At 41.8% G+C, this 26316-nt stretch overlaps 1 protein-coding gene across 1 annotated transcript; it reads left to right on the plus strand.

Annotated features, from left to right (window-relative positions):
- The first annotated feature begins 951 nt into the window (after positions 1-951).
- Positions 952-24910, plus strand: LOC136443224 (chordin-like). The gene is made up of 25 exons (XM_066440368.1): positions 952-1746; positions 2502-2605; positions 4692-4815; positions 9635-9808; positions 9999-10116; positions 10327-10423; positions 10923-11064; positions 11779-11922; positions 12560-12648; positions 12903-13053; positions 13211-13317; positions 13788-13910; positions 14052-14208; positions 14686-14930; positions 15292-15405; positions 16010-16210; positions 17279-17372; positions 17640-17699; positions 18189-18224; positions 19068-19171; positions 20008-20110; positions 21595-21735; positions 22262-22359; positions 22781-22880; positions 23807-24910. The coding sequence occupies exons 1-25, from the start codon at positions 1626-1628 to the stop codon at positions 23812-23814; spliced, it is 2955 nt and encodes a 984-aa protein (XP_066296465.1). The 5' UTR covers positions 952-1625; the 3' UTR covers positions 23815-24910.
- The last annotated feature ends 1406 nt before the right edge of the window (positions 24911-26316 follow it).

A 26316-nucleotide genomic window follows, 5' to 3' on the forward strand; every position in this document is an offset into this window, starting at 1 on the left:
CAAATACAGGAGGTAGTCATGCCGATGTAATACGGCACAAACAAAGAGATTTAGTACAAATGCAATGGTATTTCACTCAGCTAAACACGACCGATCCGACGGCTGTCTGTGTATGTTTATTATAACAGACATATATCCTTCACACAAGCGTTTCCTGGGAGTTCCCACCAAGCGGTAAGTGATTCCCTATTGATGCCCAATGGGGTGTGAAATTATTTGCACGAAGAATCAAAAGTAACTAAGAAGAGACCAATTATCGGATTTGACACCTTCTCGGCGGAATAAAGGTCCCGATGTGAAGTGTATTGAGTGAATTGGTAGGTAAGATTATGTGTGTATTGTCACGGCAAACTTCAACACCGATGTGTACTTGGTGTCCCGCGGTGTTTTGTTGACAAATGAAAATAAACAAAGGCTGTTAGTTAAGTCTGTCGACTCTAAAGAGAGACAATTTGGTTCTATGTCCGCCTTGGAAGACTGTATTGAGTTGCAGCAAAGTACACAAAATATCATGTGTGTCAAAATCGTAAATTTTGTCAACAATCCCAATAGCGACTTATAAAATCTAGCCCCTCGGGGCACAAATGTACAATAAAGGTCTTCATTCACTTCACTTATAAACTACACATGTGGAGGTTGATTTGTTGTGATATAAACATGCATATTGATAGTATATGTAGAATATAGACTACTAGTATATGCAACGTTTATATAACAGTTTTCAACTGTATTTTTTTCGGCTCAGTCAACTTTCTCAGAGTCCCCAGTATCAACGTTAAGAAACCGATCCACGGCAGAGGCATATCTAGGCTGTGAGGGAAATGATGTTTTAATTTACACCTCCCCGGGTTTCCTAGCGTTTCTCAAGTACTCACTAATTGCGCACACGAGTGCCACGGACTCCCTTACTAACGAGATGTGTAAATTTCATCTTCTCGTGTTGAAAGACTTGGCCAGCACTTCCCCATGAGTAGGCCGGGTTGGCCGTCGCAGTGCCCCGATTAATTTTTTACAGTCCGTGCCAAGTGTCAGCTCCTACTTTGTCCAAATACATCCAGCTGTTAGGCTTGAAGGTTAATAGTATCTGAGAATTCATTTCGGGAACGTGACATCTCTGCAAATGTGAGAGTGTGACCACAGAATACTGAGTAGACTAGATCATCCTCGCGTGATGGACGTTATTGAGGAAATCCTCCTTGCATAAAGTGTTGCGTGCAAATGCATGCAAACAGTCCTGGCGAAAGAATACAAAGAGAACAAAGAAAACAAGATTTGCCTATGAAAAAAGGACCGGTGATATCCATGACATTCAAGCCCACTGCGGGAGGGAAGGACTACAGCACGCCTGCTATCATCATGGTCCGGCGGTCACATGTCCGTCTTGATTAGTAATATGAATAGAACAAAAGTCTTGTCTCACACCACCAGTCTACAACTGTGACGACGCGACTAGCTGCAACAAGGCTCGGGGCTTCTCGTCGCTGATGTAGCCAGTTTGTGGTCTGAACGACCCACGATCGGTACAACTCGGCGTTTCTCGTAAACTTTCGGTTCGCCGGGTCACCAGACCGACCGACTCATCTCTCAAGTTGACGACGCGAACATTCTCTGAAGTCCTCGCCGCGATGTTGTTCTTCGCACGTTGTGTCGTGTGTCTGCTACTGTCCGCGGCCGCCGCGCGGGCAAGCTCGTCTCTTATCCCGATCAGCTCCGACGACGGCCAAGGCACGAAAGACATCGTACCAGGTGAGCTAAACAAAGAACTGTTCCATTACCACAATAACGTTCCCTTGTTTAATAGCTCCGGATATTGTTATCTGTTCAGACACGCTGCCCAAGCGTGGCCAAAATTGCGCCTGGAGACATTAGACAAAGTGTCTGAGCCGTTGCGGTATTTCCCAGCGCAACAAAATTAGAGCTAGAAATCGTGTAGTACATGCCCGCAGGCATATGACGCCTGAATCGTAACCTATCCTCCCGGAGAGAGAGAGGGCTACTTTCTCTGCGAGACACGCCGCAAACTTTTCATCGCGGCCCGGCGAGACTTTGTGTAAACTCCGCTTGCCGGAAGCTTCCACCCACTTTCGCTTGTCCCCGCTGTACGCTGTAATCCTTCTCGTTAAACTTTGTGTCTATAAAGCGATCAGGCCATTGTTTGAGACACATTTTGAAGCCTAGAAGGCTCATAAACATACACGTTTATTGTATAAAACTCTCACTGATTTATGGTGTCTACCATCGTAATTACATTGTACTTTTGTGTAAAAACGAATCCTCAACAAGTCCACAACAGAGTCTATCTTACATACAGTACGTATGAAAATGATAAATATAATGGATGGTTTCTTCGAGAGGTATAAAAAATATCTAACACTTAGATTCTCAAGTACATATAGATACAAATCTTGTTAGCTTTTCCAATACTATAACTAGTTAGTTATTAAGATACATGTAGTACTGGCCAGCGGCCCTAAACTTGCTTCCCTTTGTTGTGTCTACAGGATGTTCCTTCGGAGGGAAGTATTACGGCATGAGGGAAGAATGGCACCCGGACTTGGGGGAACCGTTCGGCATCATGTTCTGTATCCGATGTCGCTGTGTTCAGGTGGGTAAATCAACCATTAAACTTAGGAGATATGCTACATTTTGGTGCATACGTGTACATGTATGTGTATTTATATGCGTACTATGCAAAAACGATACACACTGACAGCAGAAAGGCCTCGAAGTCTGTATAATCAATGTTGAAAGATCATTACAGCACTGTCTGTACGCAAATGGTAGCTTTGAGTCCTCTGCCAAGCTTTGGCCAAAGGCAAGGTACATGTATTGGTCATAATTATGAGATGGTATAATACCAATTTGGTCATAAGAGATCTAGATCTATATTTTCTAGATACGTTTACACAGAGATTTTGCAGTACCATGTCCTAGATTATTATCAAATTTGCGAAGCAAATCTGACGTGTTTTTTGTTTGTTTGTATTAACCCAATACAAAAATTGTCAAGGATACGGTTTCTTTTAGATTAGTATGGGGCGTAAACACGCTTGCGGTAGGTAGTGCCTCTAACATATATGTGTATTCGAAATGAATGTATTGGAATCTTGCGCTCCCTGAGTCTTATCGAAAACTATCTACTTGTCGACGACGTCCTTTAGACATTGCGGATTGTCGCTTCGATTGAACAAACGACGTATTGTCTGTCGAAGTTGATAAGTTACTATGAATATTCATGATTTTTCGAGCAGCCCTGTTTTTGTCCCTTTGCCCTTGAAAACACAAGTGTGTATTCAGTCGTATATGTGGAGAATACAGTGCCTGCGGTCACCGGTCTAGCTCAAAACAAAGGACGGGGAAGTCTTTCTTCTCTATTCAAATCACACTCTTAAAGATAATGAATCGTTTTCATTGTTTATGCATATCATTAACTTCACACTTGAGAAGGCGTGAAAGCAAATGTAATTTAATTATGCAGCCAAATAGTTTTGAAGTCGGAAACCGATTTTGCATAAATAGTGTACTTTGTAAGCTACGTATTCAAAGAGGGCGGCGGGTATCCCACTGTGTTAGCGTTTGAAGATTGAAAATCTTATAACCTCAATTATCAGGCGTTTTCTCCGCCTCAACTTGTTGCTATGCATGTTTATGTGATAAGCTGAAGGATGACACGTTGGTCGCCTTGAGTACGACCGGTAGCCGAGTCTACTGAATTTCTCACCAATCATCTCAATGGGTGACTTTATCGATACGGTAATTTTCACTAGCCTTTGTTTCACAAATTGAATAAAATTGCATTTTAAAAGGTACACGATCCACAAACTCTTAATTTAAGAATAGCAAAGTCTGTCACAAAACAGGCAGTCGAGAAACAGTCCGTATCCTGCGGCCATCGTATGCCGGGGGGGGGGGTAATTTAATCCCCCTATTTGGCACACTGACAGGGCGTCATAGATCTCTGACACCTTTATTTTCTGTACTAATGGTTCTAATTAATCGACTCTATTGATGAACCGCGCGCCCTTTCATTCTTAATCACGGCGTCGGCTCCCGACACGCGGCATCTGTAGTCAGTCCGTGGGGGTGATGTTGAGATTGGCTATTCTGTCCGGATTATTTGTCACAGCTGTGCGCAAAATTGACAAGCTGCTGAAATGTACACCTCATACATCGTCCTTCGTACTTTGTACTAGTGATCTTTTGCGAAAATCATCAGCTAGTGTGTTAGGCCAAAGGGCGGTCAAACAAAGCCCCTTGGTCAAACCGACTGCTGTATATAGATACAGATACACAGATACAGAAGCATTTTGGATCGAAGAAAATTGAAAGAAACAAGAATGAAAGTTCTTTCAAAATTTTTTTTTACCTAGTAGCTACTTTATAAAATGCTCCTCATGTTGATATGGGTGACTATATGGCTATTTTTGGTAAAGATTAACAAGCATTTGTAATATTCTAAATCTCGCATAAAATAATAGGTACACTGTGTCTTGTAGGATATATGAGATATACAATTGTGGGTGTGCAAGAACTGCTTTCATACATACCACGCAATTCAAAATAAAGACTACATCTGTTTACAACGTTTGTCTATAGAAAGCATTGATTTAAATGCATCGTTTGTTATATGCGCAGTTATTTTCAACAATATGATTATAACCATGTCTCTGTGTCTTTTCATGAATCTCCAGACTTCAAGGAAAGGAAAAGTCGACGGCCGTGTGTCTTGCAAGAACATCAAGAAAGAATGTCCGAAGTTGACATGTCCGAACCCCGTCCTCAGTCCGAAGCAGTGCTGCAGTACCTGTCCTGAAGGTAGGAGGGGTTATTTTGTTTTACAAGTTCGCGTGACTTCTAATTTCTCTATATGGAAATTGAGTTACTGTTGAATCATCTAAATAATCATTTTCCTTATAGATTATATATAAATTTTTGTGCAAAAGAAAACATATATAGCCAATACGTGCACGTGTGCGACTATGTGTAATGATATGAGACCTTTCTATTATATTCTGGATATTTATATTTCGTCTCTGATTTGCGATGAAGCTAACACAATAAACAAATCACTTAAGGTCTTCGCCTCAAATTCAGAGATAAACAATAAAGCTAAAGTTGTGTCTTTGTCTATCTTACGTACTAATATTGAAAACATTTATCCATTTATTTTGACTGTTCAGTCAATCACATTCAAGTCTCCTCGTGCCAGCTTGTTTGTTATGCTAGCTGCGCCCTTTTAAATGTAACCTTTCCAAGTTTGTTTAATTGGCTTATCTCAACTGCTAAACGGTATGAAAATCTACCAAGGTGGGCTGATGGTTTGTTTTTGTTCATTTTAGCGGCAGTACTAAAACCAAACAAACTCTGTAGTGGAGGCTTAACTTCTGTTTAAAGTTCTTACTTTGTCCATAGCCCCAGATAACCTCGATTTCCGTCTAAAAAAATTGCAGGTGGTCCACAAAAAACTTGAAGATGTGTTATATTAGCCCGGTTCCAGAATTAGACATTTAGATCCATGAAGAGTAGCCCATAAAAACATGAGCTTCTCGGAAAGTATAAAGGATCCGTACAGCTTCAGATTCCGTCGTACTTTTGTGAATTCTGGCACAGGGATATGGAAACAGACCTCGAGCGACATAACGCCGCTTACAGGTCAATGACCTATTGGATTGGGAAATGAACAAATTTGCCTGTCGGTCCAGACTGTTAATTCAGTAATATTGAACTTGTTCTTCATTTGAAACGCCTACGCGGAAGATTATCCGTGTGAGTAATTTGTTGGCACCGGCGGGTGTATATTTGATCATTCCTTGTTTTGGCAACGCCACCACTAGGGCAACGGTGGCGGGAAAGTGTGAATGGGAAGTCTCCAGTCACTTTAACCTTATGGTTAGGCGATATCCTGTATAATCACCGCATTTGGGGTGAATCCAAGAGAAGGGGACGTATTCTTCTATAGTATCATGAGTCATATCATTAGAAACCAAGCATCTCTCTTTGTTCCGCCAGATCTTTCCTTAGTCACTGACGAAAGATAGCGCGGATGTTGTCTGAAACGTCTGTTTCAAAATTGTATCCAGTTGCTTGAGTAACTATTTTTGGCGCATCTCTCTTTGTGTTTGCCTTGCATCAACCACTATTTCATTGTCATACTACTGCGCTTCCCATAGCTTCCACATTGTTCTTCTCGCTGTTGCAAATATTTCATAAAGTATCAGACTGTAAGTTTACGTATTTACATTGTATCGCTAATACTGTGTAGATGTTCAAATTGAAGATATGCAGACTATGACACACAGTAGACTCTATGCTGGTCTAGTCAGTAGTTACATGTGCCAAGTTTTCTTCTCCTAAGTCACGAAAAGCGAACGTTAACTTTCGCGAGAAAATAAGAAGTCTAAAAGAGGGGAAAGGTTTACGGTCTCAGAATTAAAATTCCAACTGCCCTCATGTGAGGTCACCTTCGGAGACAGTGTCAAGTACCTGCTACTTTACCCTTATCTAATCTGAAACATCAACGTACCGGGTGAGAGTGATATGTGAGGGAGAAGAGGGGAAATTGCGCAACCACCTTTGGTGTTACGCTTCCAGATGGGCATGTTGTAGCCTTAGTTACTACCCAAACACGGTCACGGCTAGAAGTAACACTGTTCCCGAGTCGCTAACAGGACCATCTGTGGGTTAAGTAGCGTTGTCAAACAGCTAATAACATGGCGGTGGTTGTTATTCTTCGGCGTTCCAGCCGCAAATCTTTCCCAAAGTATCTATTTCCTCCTGATTGTTGATCGGCTGATAGGCTAACTTGACCTTTGATTGAAACGCCAAGGGAGGGGGAGGGGGGTCATTTGTATGCAACAAGTTGAACTGTCTCCAACAGGCTCCGGAGTTGGTTTAAGTTATCCTCCGTTGCAGGCTTTCCCACGGCGATTTTTCAACTTGTCGGGAGTAGGTTCTTTCCCAAGTAGATATGGGGCCTCAAACAGATCTGGAGCCTCAAGCAGATACGGCCCCCCAACCAAAGAACCTGGCCCCGATAAGTTGTGAAAAATCGCCGTGGGAAAGCCTGCAACGGAGGCTAGCTTTGACTTAAGTTTTGTTGCGTTGTCAGGCATGGAAGTATTGGCTGTGAGGGAATGAAGCCGATTATCACTAGACTATTCCTAGTGGAGGCTAGTGTTTTTGGTCCCAAGAGGCCGCTATGTAATTGTGTCCCCCTTCACTGTGAGGTCACATACTGGTCTCACACACTGTACTACTGTATGAAGGTTGTCATAATGGCCACAAATCAGCGGAAATTCCGCCATACCCAGCTGCTTGACATCATATGATCGACCAATGCTGCGTATGTAAGATATGTCATGTCGTTCGTCAGGATCTACGTACATCTGAAGATATCATCAGACTCTTAAATGGACAAATTAGTGCAAATATGGCGATGCGTACCCATAACACCATGTATCAGCGCTGTAGGCATGGTACCTATTGTCTGCAGTATGATGAGTTCATGCCATAGAATCTATTCAAAAATTGCAAGAATGTTATCATCCATACGAATTCAATATCTTGATGTGTCCCACAAAAGTATTCAGTGTGAGTGGTCCTAATATTTATGGACAAAGGAGAGAAAAAGTTCAAGTCTTTTGCAAAGTCCTACATATCATTCTATACTAGCTAACAAATAAAGCGTCATGATTCTTCCTCAGTTTGAGGTTCGACAGCTTTACCTAACCTTTATACTATACGGTTCCTGTTATTAGGAGAAACTGGTTATATTTGTCATTTTTCACCCAACACCACTACATGTGGTACTGTGAACAGTGGCATACTATTCAAATGACTCAAAGTAACTTAGACTACGACTCTGATATTTTTCAATTTGTGCTTTTTATGTGTTTGCTTTACCCATATGTCATCGCTGTGGTATGGGACAACAGGGCATGTATACAGTGAGCGGGCTAGGCAGGAAAGGGCACACAAAAGCTGAGTAAACTTGTCAGTGACTTCGCATTTTCTCTCGCGATTGGTAACGCTCCATCTTCTCACAACGCATGAGGGAGAAAATACAACGACAGAGCAGGCGGAACAATTGCGACCTGTCGAGTCCTGAAAACGGGTATAACGTTGCCTAATCCACGGAACGGCAGTATTGTTGAAACGCATCAAAATAAACAACAACGCGAGATCTCGTGGGATCTCGGATAATCCCGTGTGATCTCGCGTGATTGATGCCACCCTGTTAGGGGACCACCAAGTGGCGTCTCAGGGCTAGTGTCTGACCTTGGACGACGCATAGCTTCTTGAGAGAGTCTTGACACAAAGACGACATGCCTTACAGGTGAAGTAGCCGGTGGTTGAGTCCTACTCACGGTTTGCAAGCCTTCCCTGAAGCAGTCGGCTATTTTAGGCTACCTTGTAATCCCCTGGCACTGTACTCGCCCATAAACAACATTTGTCACACTTACTGTGCCATAACATCCTCGGTAAAACTGTGCTAGTTTGTCGGAGGTGGCGTAACAAAAGCACACACACAAAAAGAAACGAGGAAGACTGCATAAAAGAGCGCTGGCATGTGATACTCTCATTTCTGTTCTATCATAGAGTATTTCAGGCTATCGCTTATTACAACAACCTGTTAACAGATGTTTATACAAATTTTTAGTCCGCTGGACGAAAATCACAATTAAAGTTGGAGATTTTGGTGTCACATTGCAATATCAACTATTGCAATACATCAAATCCAGGCTCTTTGGAATTAAAGACTAATTCGATCAAATCAAGCTTGAATCTCGAGATGAAAAATCATGCCAGGATTTTGTCAAAAAAGGTTGGTTCAGCCGTTACAGGTCTTCTCAATAAATACCACCCTCAGGCATCAATTGATGATTGAATTACATAGCGTAATCCATTTGCTAGCAGATAAACATTAACCCCGTTAGGACGTGTACTTCTCTGTGTCAAGGGCGCGGAAGGTTATCAGTGCCTATCTTCGCTCCCGGCCGTGAGACGTCGGGCTGTAGTTCGCACTTGTTCGACATGTCACACCGCCAAGTAACTAATCCTACTACATTACATCTACGCTCTCATTAGAACAGGAACCGCTTTACAAATTTTAATTTGCTTGTGTCTGGGTCAAAGCGAGAAGTGATGGCTTCTAATAAGACATTATTAGAACCGTTTGTGAAGTAAATTAGCTTTTTATTAGTCTGTCTAAATGGTAGTTTCAGATGTCAGTAGTGTAACGATGTCTGCAGTTAAATGTCAAGCTCAAAATGAAGACGAATGAAGAATCTACTTCGTTCTAACATGGGAGTTTACGATTACCGTATCAGTGTGCCCAGTTACATATGTGTCGCATATCAAGGGCTATGTGACATATCCCGAATGAAATATTATATACAATCTGATCAAGATCAAATGTCTGCCATTTTTATTATATTGTGCTCGGTGTCACTTGTTTGTTCCGGTATCTTCAATATGAGCAGATTAAAACGCCCACAAAACGCCAGCGCCTGTGAAAAGGCAAACGAGAAAACATCATATCCCTCTGACTTCAAATTAAAGTACATGCTTTGGGCTTTGCAATTCGACAACAACACGCAAGGTGGCACTAATCCCATTCTGTGTCGTCCAACAGGTGCCGAGACGCCACAGTTGAATGTCTCCACCACGGCGGATGTCGGCCTCCCCCACGCTCCCTCCCGAAACCCCCTCAAGCCCGCGGAAATCCTGAAACCTGCACCGCTGCCGAAACAGTCTAACGACGAGGAACGGATGGAGAAAACGGCCGAAGAAGACAGCGAGGAAGACGGTAGATACACGTTTCTGTCAACCTTAAATATTCCCATATACAGACATAGTTTATTTGTCTTTTTGATAATCATATTCTATCTACAAGCATTTGTACAATTTAATTATTACATTCAAATTAAGGTTTGATTGATTCTACATTATGCTGATTGCTTTATTTATTAACATACAACCGTCGTTTTTCCCCCCAGTATATAGTGTGCTCCTGACGGGATCTCAGATGTACCCTCCTGTACCTACAGCAGCCGCTGCTAGGGGGCGCTTGACGTTATGGCGGAAGAATTTACATTATTCCATCCAATTTTCTGGGTATGTAACAGGTGACAAGTATTCGGAAACAGAGGCCATCTCACTAAAACAAACGTTATAGCTGCCAAAGAGTATAGAGGCTATGAGATTGCATGCTGTAACTAGTGCTTTTTAGGGACTGTATATCTTTAGAGTGATATTATTTCTCTGTATGCGGAAATAAAGGGACATGTTTGCTATAAATCTGTCAAACATTTTGTCTACTTACAGGATGACCAGAGCCCGGGTTGTCCGCTTCACAGACAGACTCGGGACTGTTCTGTTTGAACATGAAGTCCGCGGCAGCTCCCAGCCACTCCCTTCACAGGTATGAGACGTTACCAAACTAAACAATAATGTACCTTAGACAAACATCAAGACTATTTCTTACAGCTATCAAGATTAATGTTTCTTGCGAACTCTTGCCCGAAGGCTAGTTGCAAGTAACAGGAAAAAGACGAACAAAGAATAGAGAATACTAAAATATAACATGTGACTACTCTAGTCCAAATGCTGACTCTAACTTCTAACTTGCTGGCTTATTTTTCTGAGACAGTGGAATTCGAAGACGAAAGATCCCACCATAATGAGCTAATCCTTGGTATATGGTTTAATGGAATAGTCACGGTACATAACTACTATCAAAAATCATACGCGACATGCCAAAACAATAAGGGAGGGGCTAGTAACCCCTCGCTACAAAAAAAAACCTTGCTACAGAAACAGCAAGGAAATTTGCTAAACCTATGTTCCACTCGGCACTAAAAGATGAACAACAACAACAGCAACAACATATCAAAACATTGCTTTGACCCCTCTCCCCCCAGGTGTGCGGGGTGTGGCGTAACCTCCACCCCGTGTACGTCAGGTACCTGCAGCGCAGCATGGTTTACGTCACACTGGTGACGCCATCGTGGCCGGCCGGAGAGATCAGGGGGAAAGTTCAGAGTGACCGAGTCGGTGGACTGGGTAGGGCACATGTCTGTTCTCTATTTCATTATAAATGTCTGTTTATTCATTTATTTCAGCTTTATTACATCACATAATGCAGACAGACAAAGGGAAAAAAGGGCACATTTCCTTTGTAATCCCAGTCCGGGTAAAAAAACACCAACAGGGAATAGATAAATTCAACAAGTAAAAACTTTGGTGGAATCCACATAATAGTAACAATGGTGACACTACGACCTGTCGATAGCTTATGTCCCAGTCACCGATGAAAAACAGTGAATGCTCCCTGAAACGTTTGACTGTTCATAAAATCCCACCAGTTGCCTGAGCAACTTTTACATTGTGAACCTTTAACTTACTACCTGGCTATCTAACCTTCATCGATAATATAGCTCCTGTATATGTAATGTCCTGTATCTGTAATATCCTTTTTGCCAGCAACTGTTTCTATTATTGAACTGAACAACCTAGGACAAAGAAAGTCATGCATACAAGCTAATAAATGTACAAACACATTGCTCTTTGACATCAAATTTGCGCCTTCTTGGAAACATATAACAACAGCAGAATTGGTATGGCAAACTAGTATAGCAGGCTCTCTAGGCCTTTTGGGGGGTCTTTTGCTGATGACCCTGCTATGGAGGCTTATGGCAACCGATGTCACTGATTTACTTGCTACATGTAGCTTTAACCTATAGACATGCTTAACTCTTTTATTTCTTTGTTCTGAAGAAACGTTTGGATCACTGCTGACGCCGAAGGCTGATGACGCGCATGCGTGGTTAGGTGCGGGCGGGGAGGCAGTGATGGTGGCGGGACCGGATGGGACATCAGTGGACTTCATGGTCATGTTCAAAGGACTCTGGGACGGAAAAGGTGAGCCACTATTTCGACAAATAGCCACCATTGTAACGAACAGGACGGGGGTTCAACATCATCTTTATTGCAGAAGTATATACACAAGACACACTTTTACAATCAACCATGTACAAGATGAATGAGTTTAACCCCTTAATCAGATCAGTAAAATCTGGAGGGCGCAAGGTAAAAATCACTCCCTTTGCTTTAGTTTTAGTGACACCCCCATTCCATTGGTGTGGCGACCTTTTGCGACGTAAAATTTGACAGAACGCTTAACGGATTTTACAGATACATAACGACCTCTTTTACGCTTAGTGTGCTTTTTTTGTCTTTTCAGTCATACTACTTGTACATTTTGCATGGTATTCCAATTATGACGTCAAGGGTTACATGTACATAAATCCAAGTTTGGTCTCAGCGAGAGCGCCGCGCGATCGCCGTCTGAAGGAATTGGGCTTCGGGTTTTACAATTTGACAGCTTAATCTAAAAGAATGGCAGCGGTGGGATTCGAACCTACGCCCCCGGAGAAACTGCTGCCTTAAACCAGCGCCTGAGACCACTCGGCCACGCTACCTTGATATGTTCTCAATAAAAGGTTGCCGATACGAATAGATGTAATATAAAATGAATCAAAACATCTCCATCTTTCAGGGAACAGTTTAGTGCCGGTTCATCTACAGCTGACCCATCCGGGATGGAACATCACTCTTCGGGAGAAGCACGCTGACATCACCGCCCAGGTAACATGGCAACGACTGCCACTATATCGCTACCGAACGCTTTGGAATGCTGAAAAATAGTTTTGAAAATGGCGAAATGGGGAAAATGATAAGCCAGAGGAATTAGCCGACATGATGTCGAACCCGGTAGTATGTTATGGCCTAGAGAATGCCATTGTGTTGCTTACGATATCTCTCTTTTGCGAAATTTGATGTGCTCGTCGTACTTTAGAAGCATTTTTGTCCTGCAATGGTCTCAATATTTCTGTCCACAGTACAATGAATTTGCGGAGGTGTGGACCAACCTGACTGAGGAGGAACTCGGATGGATGATGAGGGGGGAACTGCGGCTTACCGTAACAGCCGGAAATCTCGAACATCCACGCGAGATCTCCGGACCAATCACTCTCAGGCAAACATGTGACAGTGCGTGTTCCTTATCATATTGACGTGACGTTGTTTTGTGTGTCCATTTCTATTCATGACAATCATGTCAATTCTGTTGTGTTGTGTTGTGTGTTGTGCTTGATATGACTTGAAATGTACCCTACTTACTGTTTGTTTGTTTGTTTGTTTTCTTCAGCTATCCACGCCGTGCTGTCAGGTAGCCAGGCGTTCCCAGTCACAGAGACAGGCGCTGCCGGATCCGCCATCTTCCACCTCCACACGAACGGTTCCGTCGATTATCAGGTTGGTTTTTATACCTTCTTTAATGCGTATGCCACAATACTATCTTGACGAAAGTCATCTCTATTTATTTATCTATTTGTCTATTTATCATGATATTCCAACACAGGTGTTTCTTGGTAAACCCCATGTATTTGTGAATAATTTCATCATGTTTTGGTAAATGACTGGTCTTTATAAAGGTCTTTATTCACAACCACATATTTAACATATTCTGTATTTAGGGACCGCGTTATCTCGTTATTGTTGTTTAACAACATCTATGTAACTACGTTACAAATCTTCACGCTTGGTACCGCATTGTTAGCAGCGACACCTAGCTGCAGTGCAAAGTGAACCAGTCAGTAGTGCCCTGAAGAATATGACAGATGGTCACCAAAACGCCGGCTCCTGTTAAATACATTTGTGGTTGTGAATAAAGAAATGTGGTAGTGAACCCCGTGTATTGTTTTCCCTCTCCAACTTTCACTCAGATTTCTACGGCAGGCCTGCGCAGTAGGGTGATCAGTCTCACACTGGAGTTTGACGAATTTCACACCGGAGCTAGGCGGGTGGTGCGAGACCTAACGTCGACGTACAGTCCGTTCTACCAGACGGTAGGTATCTATGGCAACGCCTTATTGAGGCCATTATGTAGAGCTTGGCCACTTTGGACGAAAGTTATTGAATGAAAAAAATTCATTTGCCTTTTGTAGCCAAAGTTACGAACACTTCGTGTTTTTTTTTCTTCATTTTAGGCCACTGGAATGGAAGAGGAATGGGATTTGCTGGACATGCACAGTTTCTTGCACTCTGACCTCTGGGTCAACGTCATCACAGAAGAGTTTCCATCAGGTCAAGTGAGAGGACGGATAGAACCCCTGGTCTACAACGGGCACAGGGCGAGACAAACAGGTGATTTTGCTATGCCATGCATATGAGGGAGATAATCCTCTCTTTCTGGCGTATACTGTATTTTACGTCCGATGTACAAGAATTCCCAGAATTGCACAGGTATTTCTGCAATTCGTCTGCGCATACTCTTTTGACGCCTGCCTGTCACTCTATACCTCGTTAGTACGGTCTGGCATCCCGGCACGCAGGTCGATGACAGCTGACCTACTTACGTGGTGGCCGATTTCGTACTGGTGGGAGTGTCAGGGAGTTCTCGGGACACCGAATCTAGTATTCTAGCTTGGAAAAGTTTTTTCAACCCATCCCAGTTGATCTATTGTTTTATTTGAATTGCAACTTCAGTACGTGACAGTATCTAACCTTGAATGAGATAATTCTATATACTTAAAGACAACTTAAGAAGCCTTCAGTAGAAATCTTATGATTTTGTTAATTTTTCCAGGCACCTCATGTATGGTATGATGCTTTGTTTGACAGGACTCCCGACAGTCCTTGCGGGAGTGAACGTGTTTCCGCCCCAGCGCACGGGCGCTGCTGGGCATGCGTGGTTGTCCATAGACGGAGACTGTTCCCTGCACTATGAGATCCTGGTGGCCGGGCTCAACCGTGACGTGGACACTAGCGTTAGTGCACATCTCCACGGGTTTGCAGAGATCGGAGAAATGACCACCGACTGGCAAAACGAACATAAGATGGTCCTCAAGTCTTTCTATGGAAGCAAGGTTTGTACTTGTCATAACGATTATGGAGAAAACATTCACGGGCCACTTGATTTTTGTTTCTCTATATACCTTTGTAGTCTAATCTTTGTGTATGTGTCACAATTTTAGATCACACACACTGAACGTTAAGCAATTCTTCGTGGTTGCAAGGCTTGATATTTCTTTCACTGCTTGCCTGTCAAATGTATTACTATCAACATTCAGAATCCAGAGTCTTGGTGCTGTTGCATAAGTAGGCTCGTTTATGGTTCTTGCTTAGGTACATTTGTAATGCTCTGCTTTACACCTTACGATTCTAACCATCTCACAAGTAGAAAGTTGATACGGGCTAGAAATATGAAGTATGCACGTTTTAACGCAGGCGATGGGACAGCTAAAGGATATAGATGAGGAACTCCTGAGCCATATCGACCAGGGTCGCGCCTACATACAGGTCAGCACCAAGAGAAGGCCGTTCGGTGAGATCCGGGGACATGTAAGTACTCTTACATTCATACATTTATATCACATATTGTTGTTTTCGTTTGTGACGAATATTTTTTTCACCAACAAAGAATTCCTATGTAACATTGGCAGTAAGTTCACAGTAAGGATCATAGTTAGTGCTGTACATAGTACGGTTAAAAATCCGAAAAAGCTATTATAAGTTTTTGCTCCATGCACTTTCGTCGTTTTTGAAGTTCGTATCACAGTCGCATGGAGGTGTTGCAAAGGTAGACTTAACGCGTACTACAATGGAAAATGATAACCATCTAAAAGCGCTGTGCACGTGGATGTTTAAGAACATTATTGGACCAAATATTTGGTTGTAATGTGCTCGTTCTCTGTCTAACCATGTCAATGTCAACCGTGAATTCGAAGTTATTGGAAATCTCTATTGTTTTGTTTCACCACTCTTTCAATGTTCCTATAAATTACAACCGGTTTACATCGTGATATTCATAACCGGTTTTGATAGCAGGCAACTTCAAGAACAAGCCATGCATATGGATCCATATCTTAAAACTGTAAGAAAATCATTCGTACCTGGTGCAAGTATATTGTATGTTAAAGATTTTTCAAATAACCCCCCCCCCCAGGTTCAAATTCCCAACAGATGTCATTCTCGTCACAATCTATACGAGGAGGAGGAACAACACTCCGTTGCCATGACACCGGACCTGGAGTACGAGCGAGTGAAGGAAGACCCGAACAGTTGTTATTTTGAAGGAGAGTACCACGGTCACGGTTCCACCTGGGTACCAGCATACGACGAGAAATGTAGTACCTGCAAGTGTCAGGTGAGTAAAGTTACCAAGTCTTGTTACCGACATGAAAAATGGAGGTATAGTTTTTGGCCTTTTTGTTTGTTTGTGTTTGCGTGTGGTGGGTGTTTCCACACTTTGTGGTCAAGAACATAACGTTCCGGATGGATTTCATTATTTGGTATGCAAGTAGGTCTTGCATTGGAAAGACGAAGGTCAAGGTCGATGTTTGGCCCCTTGGTGTGTGACCTTGGTACTGCAGCAGAACTTCAGGTTTTTGTATCTTTTTGTCCTGGACATGCTAAAAAAAGTCTTGTTTTTGTTTTTGTTTTTTGAGTGGCATATCTATATAGCTTTTCATGTAAGAAAGAAGTGAGGTATTTCTTTTTAATGAAAAGGTCTCATTTTGGTCAGTCGAAAGGAGCCGCCACACAAAAGCATAGAATATTGCGCGACTCCAACCCTGGACAGAGCCCTCTAGAATGTGGCGCCTGTGCTATAGTGAAGAACAGTATGTTTCACTTGATGTACAAGGTACGCGCATTTTGTGCAGATGACGTGGCGACGTCGGTGTGGCGTAACGGTTAGAGCGTTGGGCGCAGAATCAATAGGTACCGGGTTCGCTACTCGCCATGCCTGATGTCGTGCCCTTGAGAAAAGCACTTTACACGATATTCCTACCATGACGATGAAGCGACACCCACCGAGCCTCTCTGCTAATCTGTCTAAAGCGTGCCAAAAATACACCAATGTGCCAAGATCTGAACATTCGACACAAACGTGCGTGGGCAAATGCGCATTGATCTCTAAAAACTCTTTGCTTCAAAGAAACCATTAAGGTACCTTTGATCTTTTGATTGAAAGGTCAACTATTGATGCTCAACTGTGAAACACTATCTAACACTAGAAAGCCCTTATTATTAAACAACTGGGACAGCGGTTACTGCCCCTGTGTCCTCGCAACATTTGTGTAAGGGTCCCGTATAAGCCTGGCATTACTGAAAACGTATGTCTCATGAGAAGGATTAGTCTCATTTTCGGGACTTCCCTCGAACAAAACCATGACACATGTAACATAAGAGCTTTGCTTTGTTATTTTCTCAGAAAAGTACGGTGATTTGTGACCCGGTGGCCTGCCCACAGCCTGACTGTTACAACCCGGTTATTCCTGAGGGAGAATGCTGCCCCAAATGCCCTGGTAATGTGTAATGATCATACATCTATCTTGTCCTGTCTGATTTTTTCATAACAATATATGTAAATACTACAAACATACACATACCATACATGATTGTAATGAACTCTATGTAGTCTTTTTTTTATATATATCAATTTATACTTAAAGGAGAATGAAAGAAATACGCTATAACATGGATATGTGTTCTGTAGTTTATCGTTCTTTAATTGTGCAAATAAACGCCCATAGTCGTTTGACATTTTCTTGACTCTTTGCTTCGTTTCACAGACGAAATTCAAAACAATCAGGCCTCTCGGCCTCAGCAACGGAACTCGGCCGTCAAAGGAAGTGAGTATTTATTCCAGTACTCATTATGTGTTTCTTTATACGTGCTGGTTAGAAACTGTTCAGGTTGTTATAGTACTTTGTTTATCTACTTAATGCCCCCACGATCTTATATTGCCTCCACCAAGAAGGTTATCTGTTTGGTTGCGTGTGTGTGTGTGTGTGTGTGTGTGTGTGTGTGTGTGTGTGTGTGTGTGTGTGTGTGTGAACACGATAACTCGAGAATGCTTTGGTGGATTGTCTTGATATTTGATAAGTGGGCATATCTTGATAAGACCTCAACATGATTGGATTCTGGGCTCCCTAGCGGCTCGTTAAGGTACTGCAACAGAACCTTTGGTTTTGATATATCGTTGATCACTATTTCTAATTAGCGCATTTCATCTTTATCAAATGAATGTAACTGGTAACAAATGTTGGCTCAGTCAGACTAAGTTTTTTCTCAATTCGAGATTCTCTAAGCTCATTACTTTCCTTTGTTTGTTCTTTAAGGAAAATCGGGTATCATCGTGCAACAAGAGACGGAAGGTAAGAGTACTGTAAATGCAGAAATGTTCGCGGTGTTTTTTTGTTAGCGGTTTTCGCGGTGAACTTTCAGTGCGAACTTAAAACCACCACGAAACGTTTTGCCCACTCATGCTGTAGCACTACTATTGTTTCAAGCGCGAACTTAAAACCATCGCGAGCACTCCGTTTTCACCCTACCGTGAAATAAAAACCACGCGAGCTTAAATGCATTTACAGTATATGCACAACAGGTTGATAACCCCGTGTAAATACGTAATTCCCTGAGGACTAATACTGTTCCATACCCTACGGGGACGGCACAATCTTACATTAGATGCTCTTTACCTTGATTGCTCGGTTGCTAGTATCAGCGGTTACTAATGAGTAATATGATAGCGGGGTGCTCATTTGTGACATAACTGTATTCTTGTGGTTACATGAAAAATTGGCAACCGCGGCGTGCTAAAATGTATGGAATAATGTAACAGCCGTAGAGAAACGTAGTTATTTGTCACACAAATTGATCTGAACAACCGATTTTGTACTTCTTCCGGCGACAGGGAAGTATCTATTGATGGTGATGATTCCGTTCGAAATAATTAATTTACAAGGCCGTATTTTTTAATATTCTGAACCAAAGTTGAACTGCAATGGCAAACACACAAAAATTGGACACCCAATTATTTTGACCGATCAACTCCAGTGTTTTTCAAGAATGAGCAATCCACTACTTCTGAGACGTCGACATTTTTTGCGTTGGAAATCGCAGTCCAACTTTGGTTCCGATTCAGGACGACTTCAACCAACACAGATGAACGTTTTAGTGATGTATGTTAATTGATGGTTATCCCGTTCTATTTCAAGGGTGTTACTTTGATGGAGACAAAAAATTCCATGGCTATGACGAAGAATGGCATCCGTACGTTCCACCGTTCGGCTACATCAAATGTGCCATCTGTGTTTGCGAGGTAAGGAAAGCTACTAATCCTTAGTAAAATAGCCTCTAACATGCTCCAGGAGTCGCTGGAAAAATCTTAGAAATTGGCCAAATAGACGGATAACATGCCAGAGAAGTTAATCCGCTATAGAAGTTACAGTTTGCGACGTCTAGTTGTGAATGGGACATTGGACCCTCTATCCGTAGCCGACTCTCTTAGCATACTATTCACTCTATTTGGCCAATTTCTACTATTTTTCCAGCCATCCGCGTGGCCTGGTAGAGGCTAATGTACAGGTGAAAAATCATGCTTGCATTGTCGGACAAAGTTGTTGCCGTATTTTGTTGCTTCATAGGCTCCCGTTACGCCCGTTCAGAACTTTAAAATCAAAATATCGAGAGTACAATTACAAAGAAACATACCTTCTAACAACGCAGCGGTTTGCCCGTTTGCATAAGATGACAGCGTTTTCCAAAAGATTCGTATGTTTTCGCATAGTGCTTCGTGCGCTTTTATAAAATTCGTACGTTTTCGCACAGCGATTCGTGTGTTTTTCGTAAAATTTATACAAATTTCACAGAATTCTGATGGTAGTCATCACCATATTATAGTTGATATATTTTACGCTTTTGTCCCTTTGAAGTAAGTAGAACAAACTATCTTTTGATAGTCCCTTCCCTCCTCATAAAGCGATTTCATTATGATAAAATATGGATTTTTATGCTACTGATAGATTAATGTTGACTATTTGACATAATAAACGACAAGCTCTAAGTAGACGTGTTGTACATACGTATTGTGCATTTTCATTGATGTATACTTTGATAGGAATTAATCATTGTCGTTATGCGATGTTTCTCTCACAGAAAGGAACCAATCAGGTGACCTGTAACCGCGTGAGATGCCCGGTGCTCCGGTGCAAAAACCCGATCAGAGTCAACCCGACTGACTGCTGTAAGCAGTGCCCTGGTGAGAAACAACAACTAAATCTTGTTACCTTCTCTTCTATCTAATCAAATTAAATTTCTAAAGCGCCCCTCTCACTGGACCCGCGGCATGCTGTCGGCATCGCTGCGTCCTAAACTGGATTCGTGTTACCTTTGACTTTATAATGGGAATGTCATTCAAAACGTACAAGTATGACCAAAAAGACAACAAAGCACACAGAGCTTAGAAATATTCGTGATTCGTCGATGAAATTCGTTGAGTGCTTTGTCAATTCGATCGGCCGCAGCGACGCCACCAGCGTGCCGCGGGTCCACTGAGAAGCGGTAAAGTGATCAGATACATCATAGTTGTTTTTTTTAAGTGAAGTACTGATCACAAAACACACAGATCCTACCACCAGTCTGTGTTTCACTTTGAGAAAACATGTAATGATAGAATGTTTGCTAGGTGTTGTCTGTGAGTTCAAGTGATACCGGTACCCATTTCTTAGCCTTGTCAGTGATATAATGTATACCTTAGATATCCATGTTGCATTGACACGTGAATTTTAATCCCGTTTCACCCGGACCAAATCAAATCACGTCCGGAAATCATTTACCTCTGAAATAGATCTAAATTTACTTGGTAACCTCGTCTTGTGTTTTTATTTGCTACCGGTTGCCACGGAAGGGTTGAATACTTTCTTGAGTTGCTTTTTTATAGCTGTCAATCATATCGACGCCGTGCCGTTATTTAAAAAAAAACGTCTACGTACAAACTCAGCATGACGTTTTGCCTTAAATTGGCTCCATGCGGAGACTTTGTCCTGCTGGTTAGCCTAAATCAGATATTTTTACTCCACAACAGGGGATATTTTCGGTGCTGTCTGTGGGTGTTCTTGTCGCTTTTTGAGACATAAATCTATTCACCAACATTGATAATTCGATGAAGGTGAAGAAAACAGAAATGTTCGCGGTGGGTTTCGCGGCGACCGTTTCACCGCGAACTTAAAACCACCGCTAACATTTTTGTCCAATACAGTAGCAGTATGTGACTATAGCACTGCCCCAAACACTCTTAGCGCGAAAAAAAACACACGCGAACTTAAATGCATTTACAGCACCCTATTTGTGTTTCAGTTGACATAGCTATTGCAATTGTAGCTGAATAATTATAAGGAAATCACACAATATTTGACATCTACTAACATAATTCTACCAGGGTACATAATTCCGCCACCCTGAAAAGATACGTCCAAACAGATCTCCAACCCAACGTCCCCCAGTATAATGCACTCCTGTATATCTAAACTGTGCATACCCGGGGGTGATGCACTAGAGAGCTCTCAACTAGAGAGCTCTCAACTGGTTTTCAAAGTGACGGATTTATATACCCGACGGATTAATGTTAATGCAGGTTAATGTTAATGACGGATTAATGTTGATGCAGGGTAGCACTTGATTTCTTTTATCTTCAAATGTTCTTTTAATGATTCCTAATGATAAGCATTTTAACACATTTAACAGAGACAGAATCTAATGAAGCTCCGCGGACTGATGACGTTGTGAAGGAAGATTGGCGACATGAAGAGGAGGACTCTGACCAGAGTTTCGTCTGGCCGACAGAAACCACCATCGCCAGGACCGGCACGAAGACGGCTAGAGGAGGTGGGTTGAAATGCTAACATCTAATAAACTGGTATTGAAAGTAATCAATGCACAGTATCAGAGGAAATTGTAGTTCTCAATTGCGTTTGCAAAATTTCAAAGACTGAACATATCCTGAGACAAGAATAACTGGCCCATGGGTGATGCAATACACGTCAGAGAAAAAATAGATATTACGAGAAATCAAAACTAGAAGTTCCGCTATAGTACCATAACTAGCCGGTAGGGGACCCAAAATCTAGCTATTTGGAGGTTTTTATCAAGACCTACCAACATACTGGATGTTAAGTCTATTCACTAAGGCATTCTCGGGTTATCGCATTCATACGCACACACGCGCACACACACACACACGCGCACACACACACACACACACACACGCACACACACACACACACACACACACATACACACACACACTCACACGCACACACACACTCACACGCATGTAACCGAAAACATAACCTTCTTGGCGAAGGTAATAGCTAGATAAAAACGTCTACAATTCTCTCTGTCATTTTCTCAGGTTGTAGATTCGGGAAGGACACGCACCGGAACGGGGAGTCCTGGAATCCCAAGGTGCCACCTTTCGGCGTCATGAAGTGTATCCAGTGTATCTGTAAGGTATGTAAGGACGAATTGACGTATTTACAGAAGTGGTGTCTTTACAGTGCATTGACATTAAAACTTAACATTTTAAAGAGTACAAACTATTGTTTTACACAACCAAGAGATTTATTCAACCGACGTTGCGGTGACTATCACCTGTCACTTGCATCAAGGCAATTCTGACAGGTTCACATTGCACTGCAGCACAGGTGTCGCTGCTTATAGATGCGTTCCCAAACATCATTTTATTCAGTGACTTACCAATCTGATGAAACTATTCACGGATTAACATTTTATACTTTCATCTCTTGCCCAAAGAGATAGCTGACTAACGTTTTAATGTGACATATGTGAGTATGTTTACTCGACTGTTTTATTTCTTATAATGATTTTCTGTCGGCGAAATGAGGGTTCATGAACACTAACTGTATTACAGAACGGAACGGCAGATTGTAGGAGACCCAAATGTGACAAACTCAACTGCAATCCGAGCGATGTCGTCAAAGAAGATGGCGAATGTTGTCCTCGTTGCCGAGGTAAGTTCTTCTCAAATTTCAATTACTAGAATATTCTTCAATCAGTGACTTTAGAAAGGTAACAAAACACGTACTTCGAAAATTTGGAGGTACGTGTTCTGTTACCTTTCTAAAGTCACTGATTGGAGAATATTCTAGTGATTGTAATCACACGTGACTAATGAATCTCTTCAACAATTTTCAAATTTCATCATGACAGTATATATTACTTTCATTAACTTGAAGGTAAGATGCATTTTCTTATATTTTCTGTTCAGTCGATTTTTTCGACGAATAGACAAAAACGATTAGATAATAACAGACTCATAAAAATCGGTAAAGTGGTCGAACCTCAGACTGAGAACGGATCATGACTATTTTTCGTTAGCTATTAGTGCAATGCAGCTTCAATACGCTTCTCGTTACGCCACCCATACCCAAAAACTTACAGGAATTTATAGGCCATAGGTCAAACCGCGCATCATGGTAGCTAGGTACTGACTATATGATTTCCGTTACTACTATATAATTTCCCATACTCTTCTCGCCAAGCATGCCTTGACCTCCGGGTCGTTGGGGGGGGGAGGGGTGTGGCAGGTAGCAATGAAGATGGAGATCTGTCTCCAGGCTCGTCTATTTCTTGCAGCAGCCAGCCTTTCAGACAGGCTAAGGGACGTCCACTCTGCGATGTTATCCTGCCAGGATTTCCTCTGTCGTCCCCTACGGCGATCTCCTTCCAGGGTGCCCTGCAGTATGGTCTTAGCCAGATTGTCGTGGCGTGTCACGTGGCCGAACCACTGAAGCTTACGTCTCTTGACCGTTGCTAGCAGTGGTTCCATACTAGCATACACATACCCACAAAATCTTACAGGAATTTACAGGCCATAGCTATAGGTTAAACTGTGCATCATGGCAGCTAGGTACTAACTATATGATTTCCGTTACAGGAAAATGATGCGGCGTACAACTATGAGCGCGAAGGCACCATCTGCATCAGATAGAGTCTTCAATGGTGGAAGAGGACGGTTATCTGTACTACGACTTCCCACTGCCAAGAACAATATTTCATATGACGTTTCTGTCACAAATAGTGAACACTCCGAAATACCTTACATAAATATTTCATACAATGGCTTACACCCCTACCCCTCCCGTGATATACATATTAAGGGGGTCGTACATGTACCCCTCTGCAGGAATATCTTAAGTTAGCATACATGGTTTGATATGTGATACCTATAATGATATATTCCATACTATCAGCCAACATACCATCAGCCACACACATGAATCTATGGTAACTTACTAGACGTTCTACTTGGCAATTGTATCAGCTAAGAAAGGTTAACATAACGGTTTATACTTTGACTCAGATGTTTGCATTTAAAATCTTCCTCAAGTATTTGTTTCAGAAATTAAAAGGCAAGAGATGGCAAAACACTTTTTTATTAATTAACTGTTTGATATCTTTAGTGCGTGCCCGGTAGATTCATTTCACAAAGCAATTAGTGATTGATTAACAGTGACAATAATGATGACACAAATGGCACGCGTAAAACATATTGATTCTATTTATTCTATTATTAGTAGATGACTATACAATGTATCGATATTTCCCAAATTGGCGCTATTTAGCTTTTAACGTCAAGACTAATTTATTTATTCCAGCTAGATTGATTATGGTTTAATGTTCTTTAAACAGGAATGATTGATTAGTTCTTAAGCTTGTACGCTTGTTTTGACTGGAGCGAAAAATCTATTCTTGCACATTCTGTATATATATACTAATAATTTCGCAATATATCGTTAAGTTTTACACATTTGGGATGTTAACTAAACATTGACTTATACATATGGTTAGATTTTAAAGGGCTGGTTCTTTTGTATAAAGAGTGTAGATGTAGGAAAGATAGAGGTAGGAAGAAAACAAATTGTGTGGTTAATCAACTTACTATTGTTTTTTTTATTCTATTATAGACAATAGTGGAAACTAGCTATGTTGTAAATATTCCATGTGCGAAAATAATAAAAATTGCACAACACACAGAAAAGTGGCCCAATGCGAGTTTCTTTCTAAGCTAATGTTTTAATTAGAGCAATCGTACAGTACACTCAATTACATCCAGACCTAATTCTACTCTGATATTCGCAACTATGCCTAGCAGTATACATGTACTAACATAGGCAAGCTATAGAAAAGATACAAGGGATCTGCTGGCATTAGCGGAATAAACAAGACAAACTAACAGGAAGGCCCTAGGCTATAGGGAGAATCATACTGTAAATGCAGAAATGTTCGCGGTGGTTTTGTGTTCGCGGTTTTCGCGGTAAGCTCTTCGTCGCGAACTTAAAACCACCGCGAATATATTTGCTTTTCTACCCCCTTGTCTTGTATCGTCTTAAACGCAAACTTAAAACCACCGCGCGCGAACACTCAATTTTCAATCTACCGTGAAATTAAAAACCACGCGAACTTAGATACATAACAGATTAGATTAATATTACTAGATTTCCTTTCTTATCTACGTAGAATCGTGATCACCACGGACTACTAGTATGTGAATGACCTTTAGAAGTATGATGAATAGTGGTCACTGAAAGCACCAGGTATCTCTCCGTAGGTATTTATAGATTATTAAGCCTTTAAAAGCCGATCTTAAGGATCCTGTCACAGATGTCAGCGAATTCGATTCCATCTAACCTTTCTAATACTCGTTTCCTGCATCCCAAAATGACTTGGTTACGTACTGTATAAGTTTGCGTGGTTTTTATTTCGCGGTAGGGAGAAAATGGAGTATTCACGGTGGTTTTACGTTCGCCTTAAAAACAATAAATAGACAAGGGGGTAGGAGGGCAAAAAATTTGGCGTTCTTTCAAGTTCGCGGCAAAGAGATTACCGCGAAAACCGCGAGCATAAAACCACCGCTAACATTTCTGCATTTACAGTATATCACATGTACAGTGACCTTCTTTATCGTTATATAAAATTTGCCTAGTCTCACTGTGAGTGTATTTCTAACGGATCCTTTAACTGTAGTACTTAGATCACTTCGGTCGAGAATACCTACCTACCTACCCTATTGCCTATTGCATGCTTCCAAGACCGACTCTGGAACACAACTTCAATTTTACCTAGGCCTTACATATTGACTTGTATGACGAATAGCGGTGTTGGACATAGAAATCAACACCGTTAGGTCATGTCTGCGAAGAGTAAATTACAACAAAAAGGGCCTTCTTTTTCAAAATGGCTGGAGAGCACTGTCGAATCTTCGATGTCAATAGCGACTCTTGGTAAAATAAAGCACTGTTTTACTGGCCACCCCCCCCCCCCCCGGCCCCAAAACCATGGTTCACACCTGTACTTCCTAGTCTAGGAATAACTGACAAGGTTTCTGTAGGCTTTCCTTAACCTTGGACAGCATACAAAAATAGTGCCGACTCTACACTATTAAAG

The sequence above is a fragment of the Branchiostoma lanceolatum genome, chromosome 10 (genome assembly GCF_035083965.1).
Source record: "Branchiostoma lanceolatum isolate klBraLanc5 chromosome 10, klBraLanc5.hap2, whole genome shotgun sequence".
NCBI lineage: Eukaryota > Metazoa > Chordata > Leptocardii > Amphioxiformes > Branchiostomatidae > Branchiostoma > Branchiostoma lanceolatum.

Excerpts from the sequence above, each read along its gene's own strand:
- LOC136443224 (XM_066440368.1), top strand. The coding sequence starts at position 1,626 with ATGTTGTTCTTCGCACGTTGTGTCGTGTGTCTGCTACTGTCCGCGGCC. Across the intron at positions 2,606-4,691 it reads TCCGATGTCGCTGTGTTCAG|ACTTCAAGGAAAGGAAAAGT; the intron begins GTGGGTAAATCA and ends ATGAATCTCCAG. Across the intron at positions 14,931-15,291 it reads AGTCTTTCTATGGAAGCAAG|GCGATGGGACAGCTAAAGGA; the intron begins GTTTGTACTTGT and ends GTTTTAACGCAG.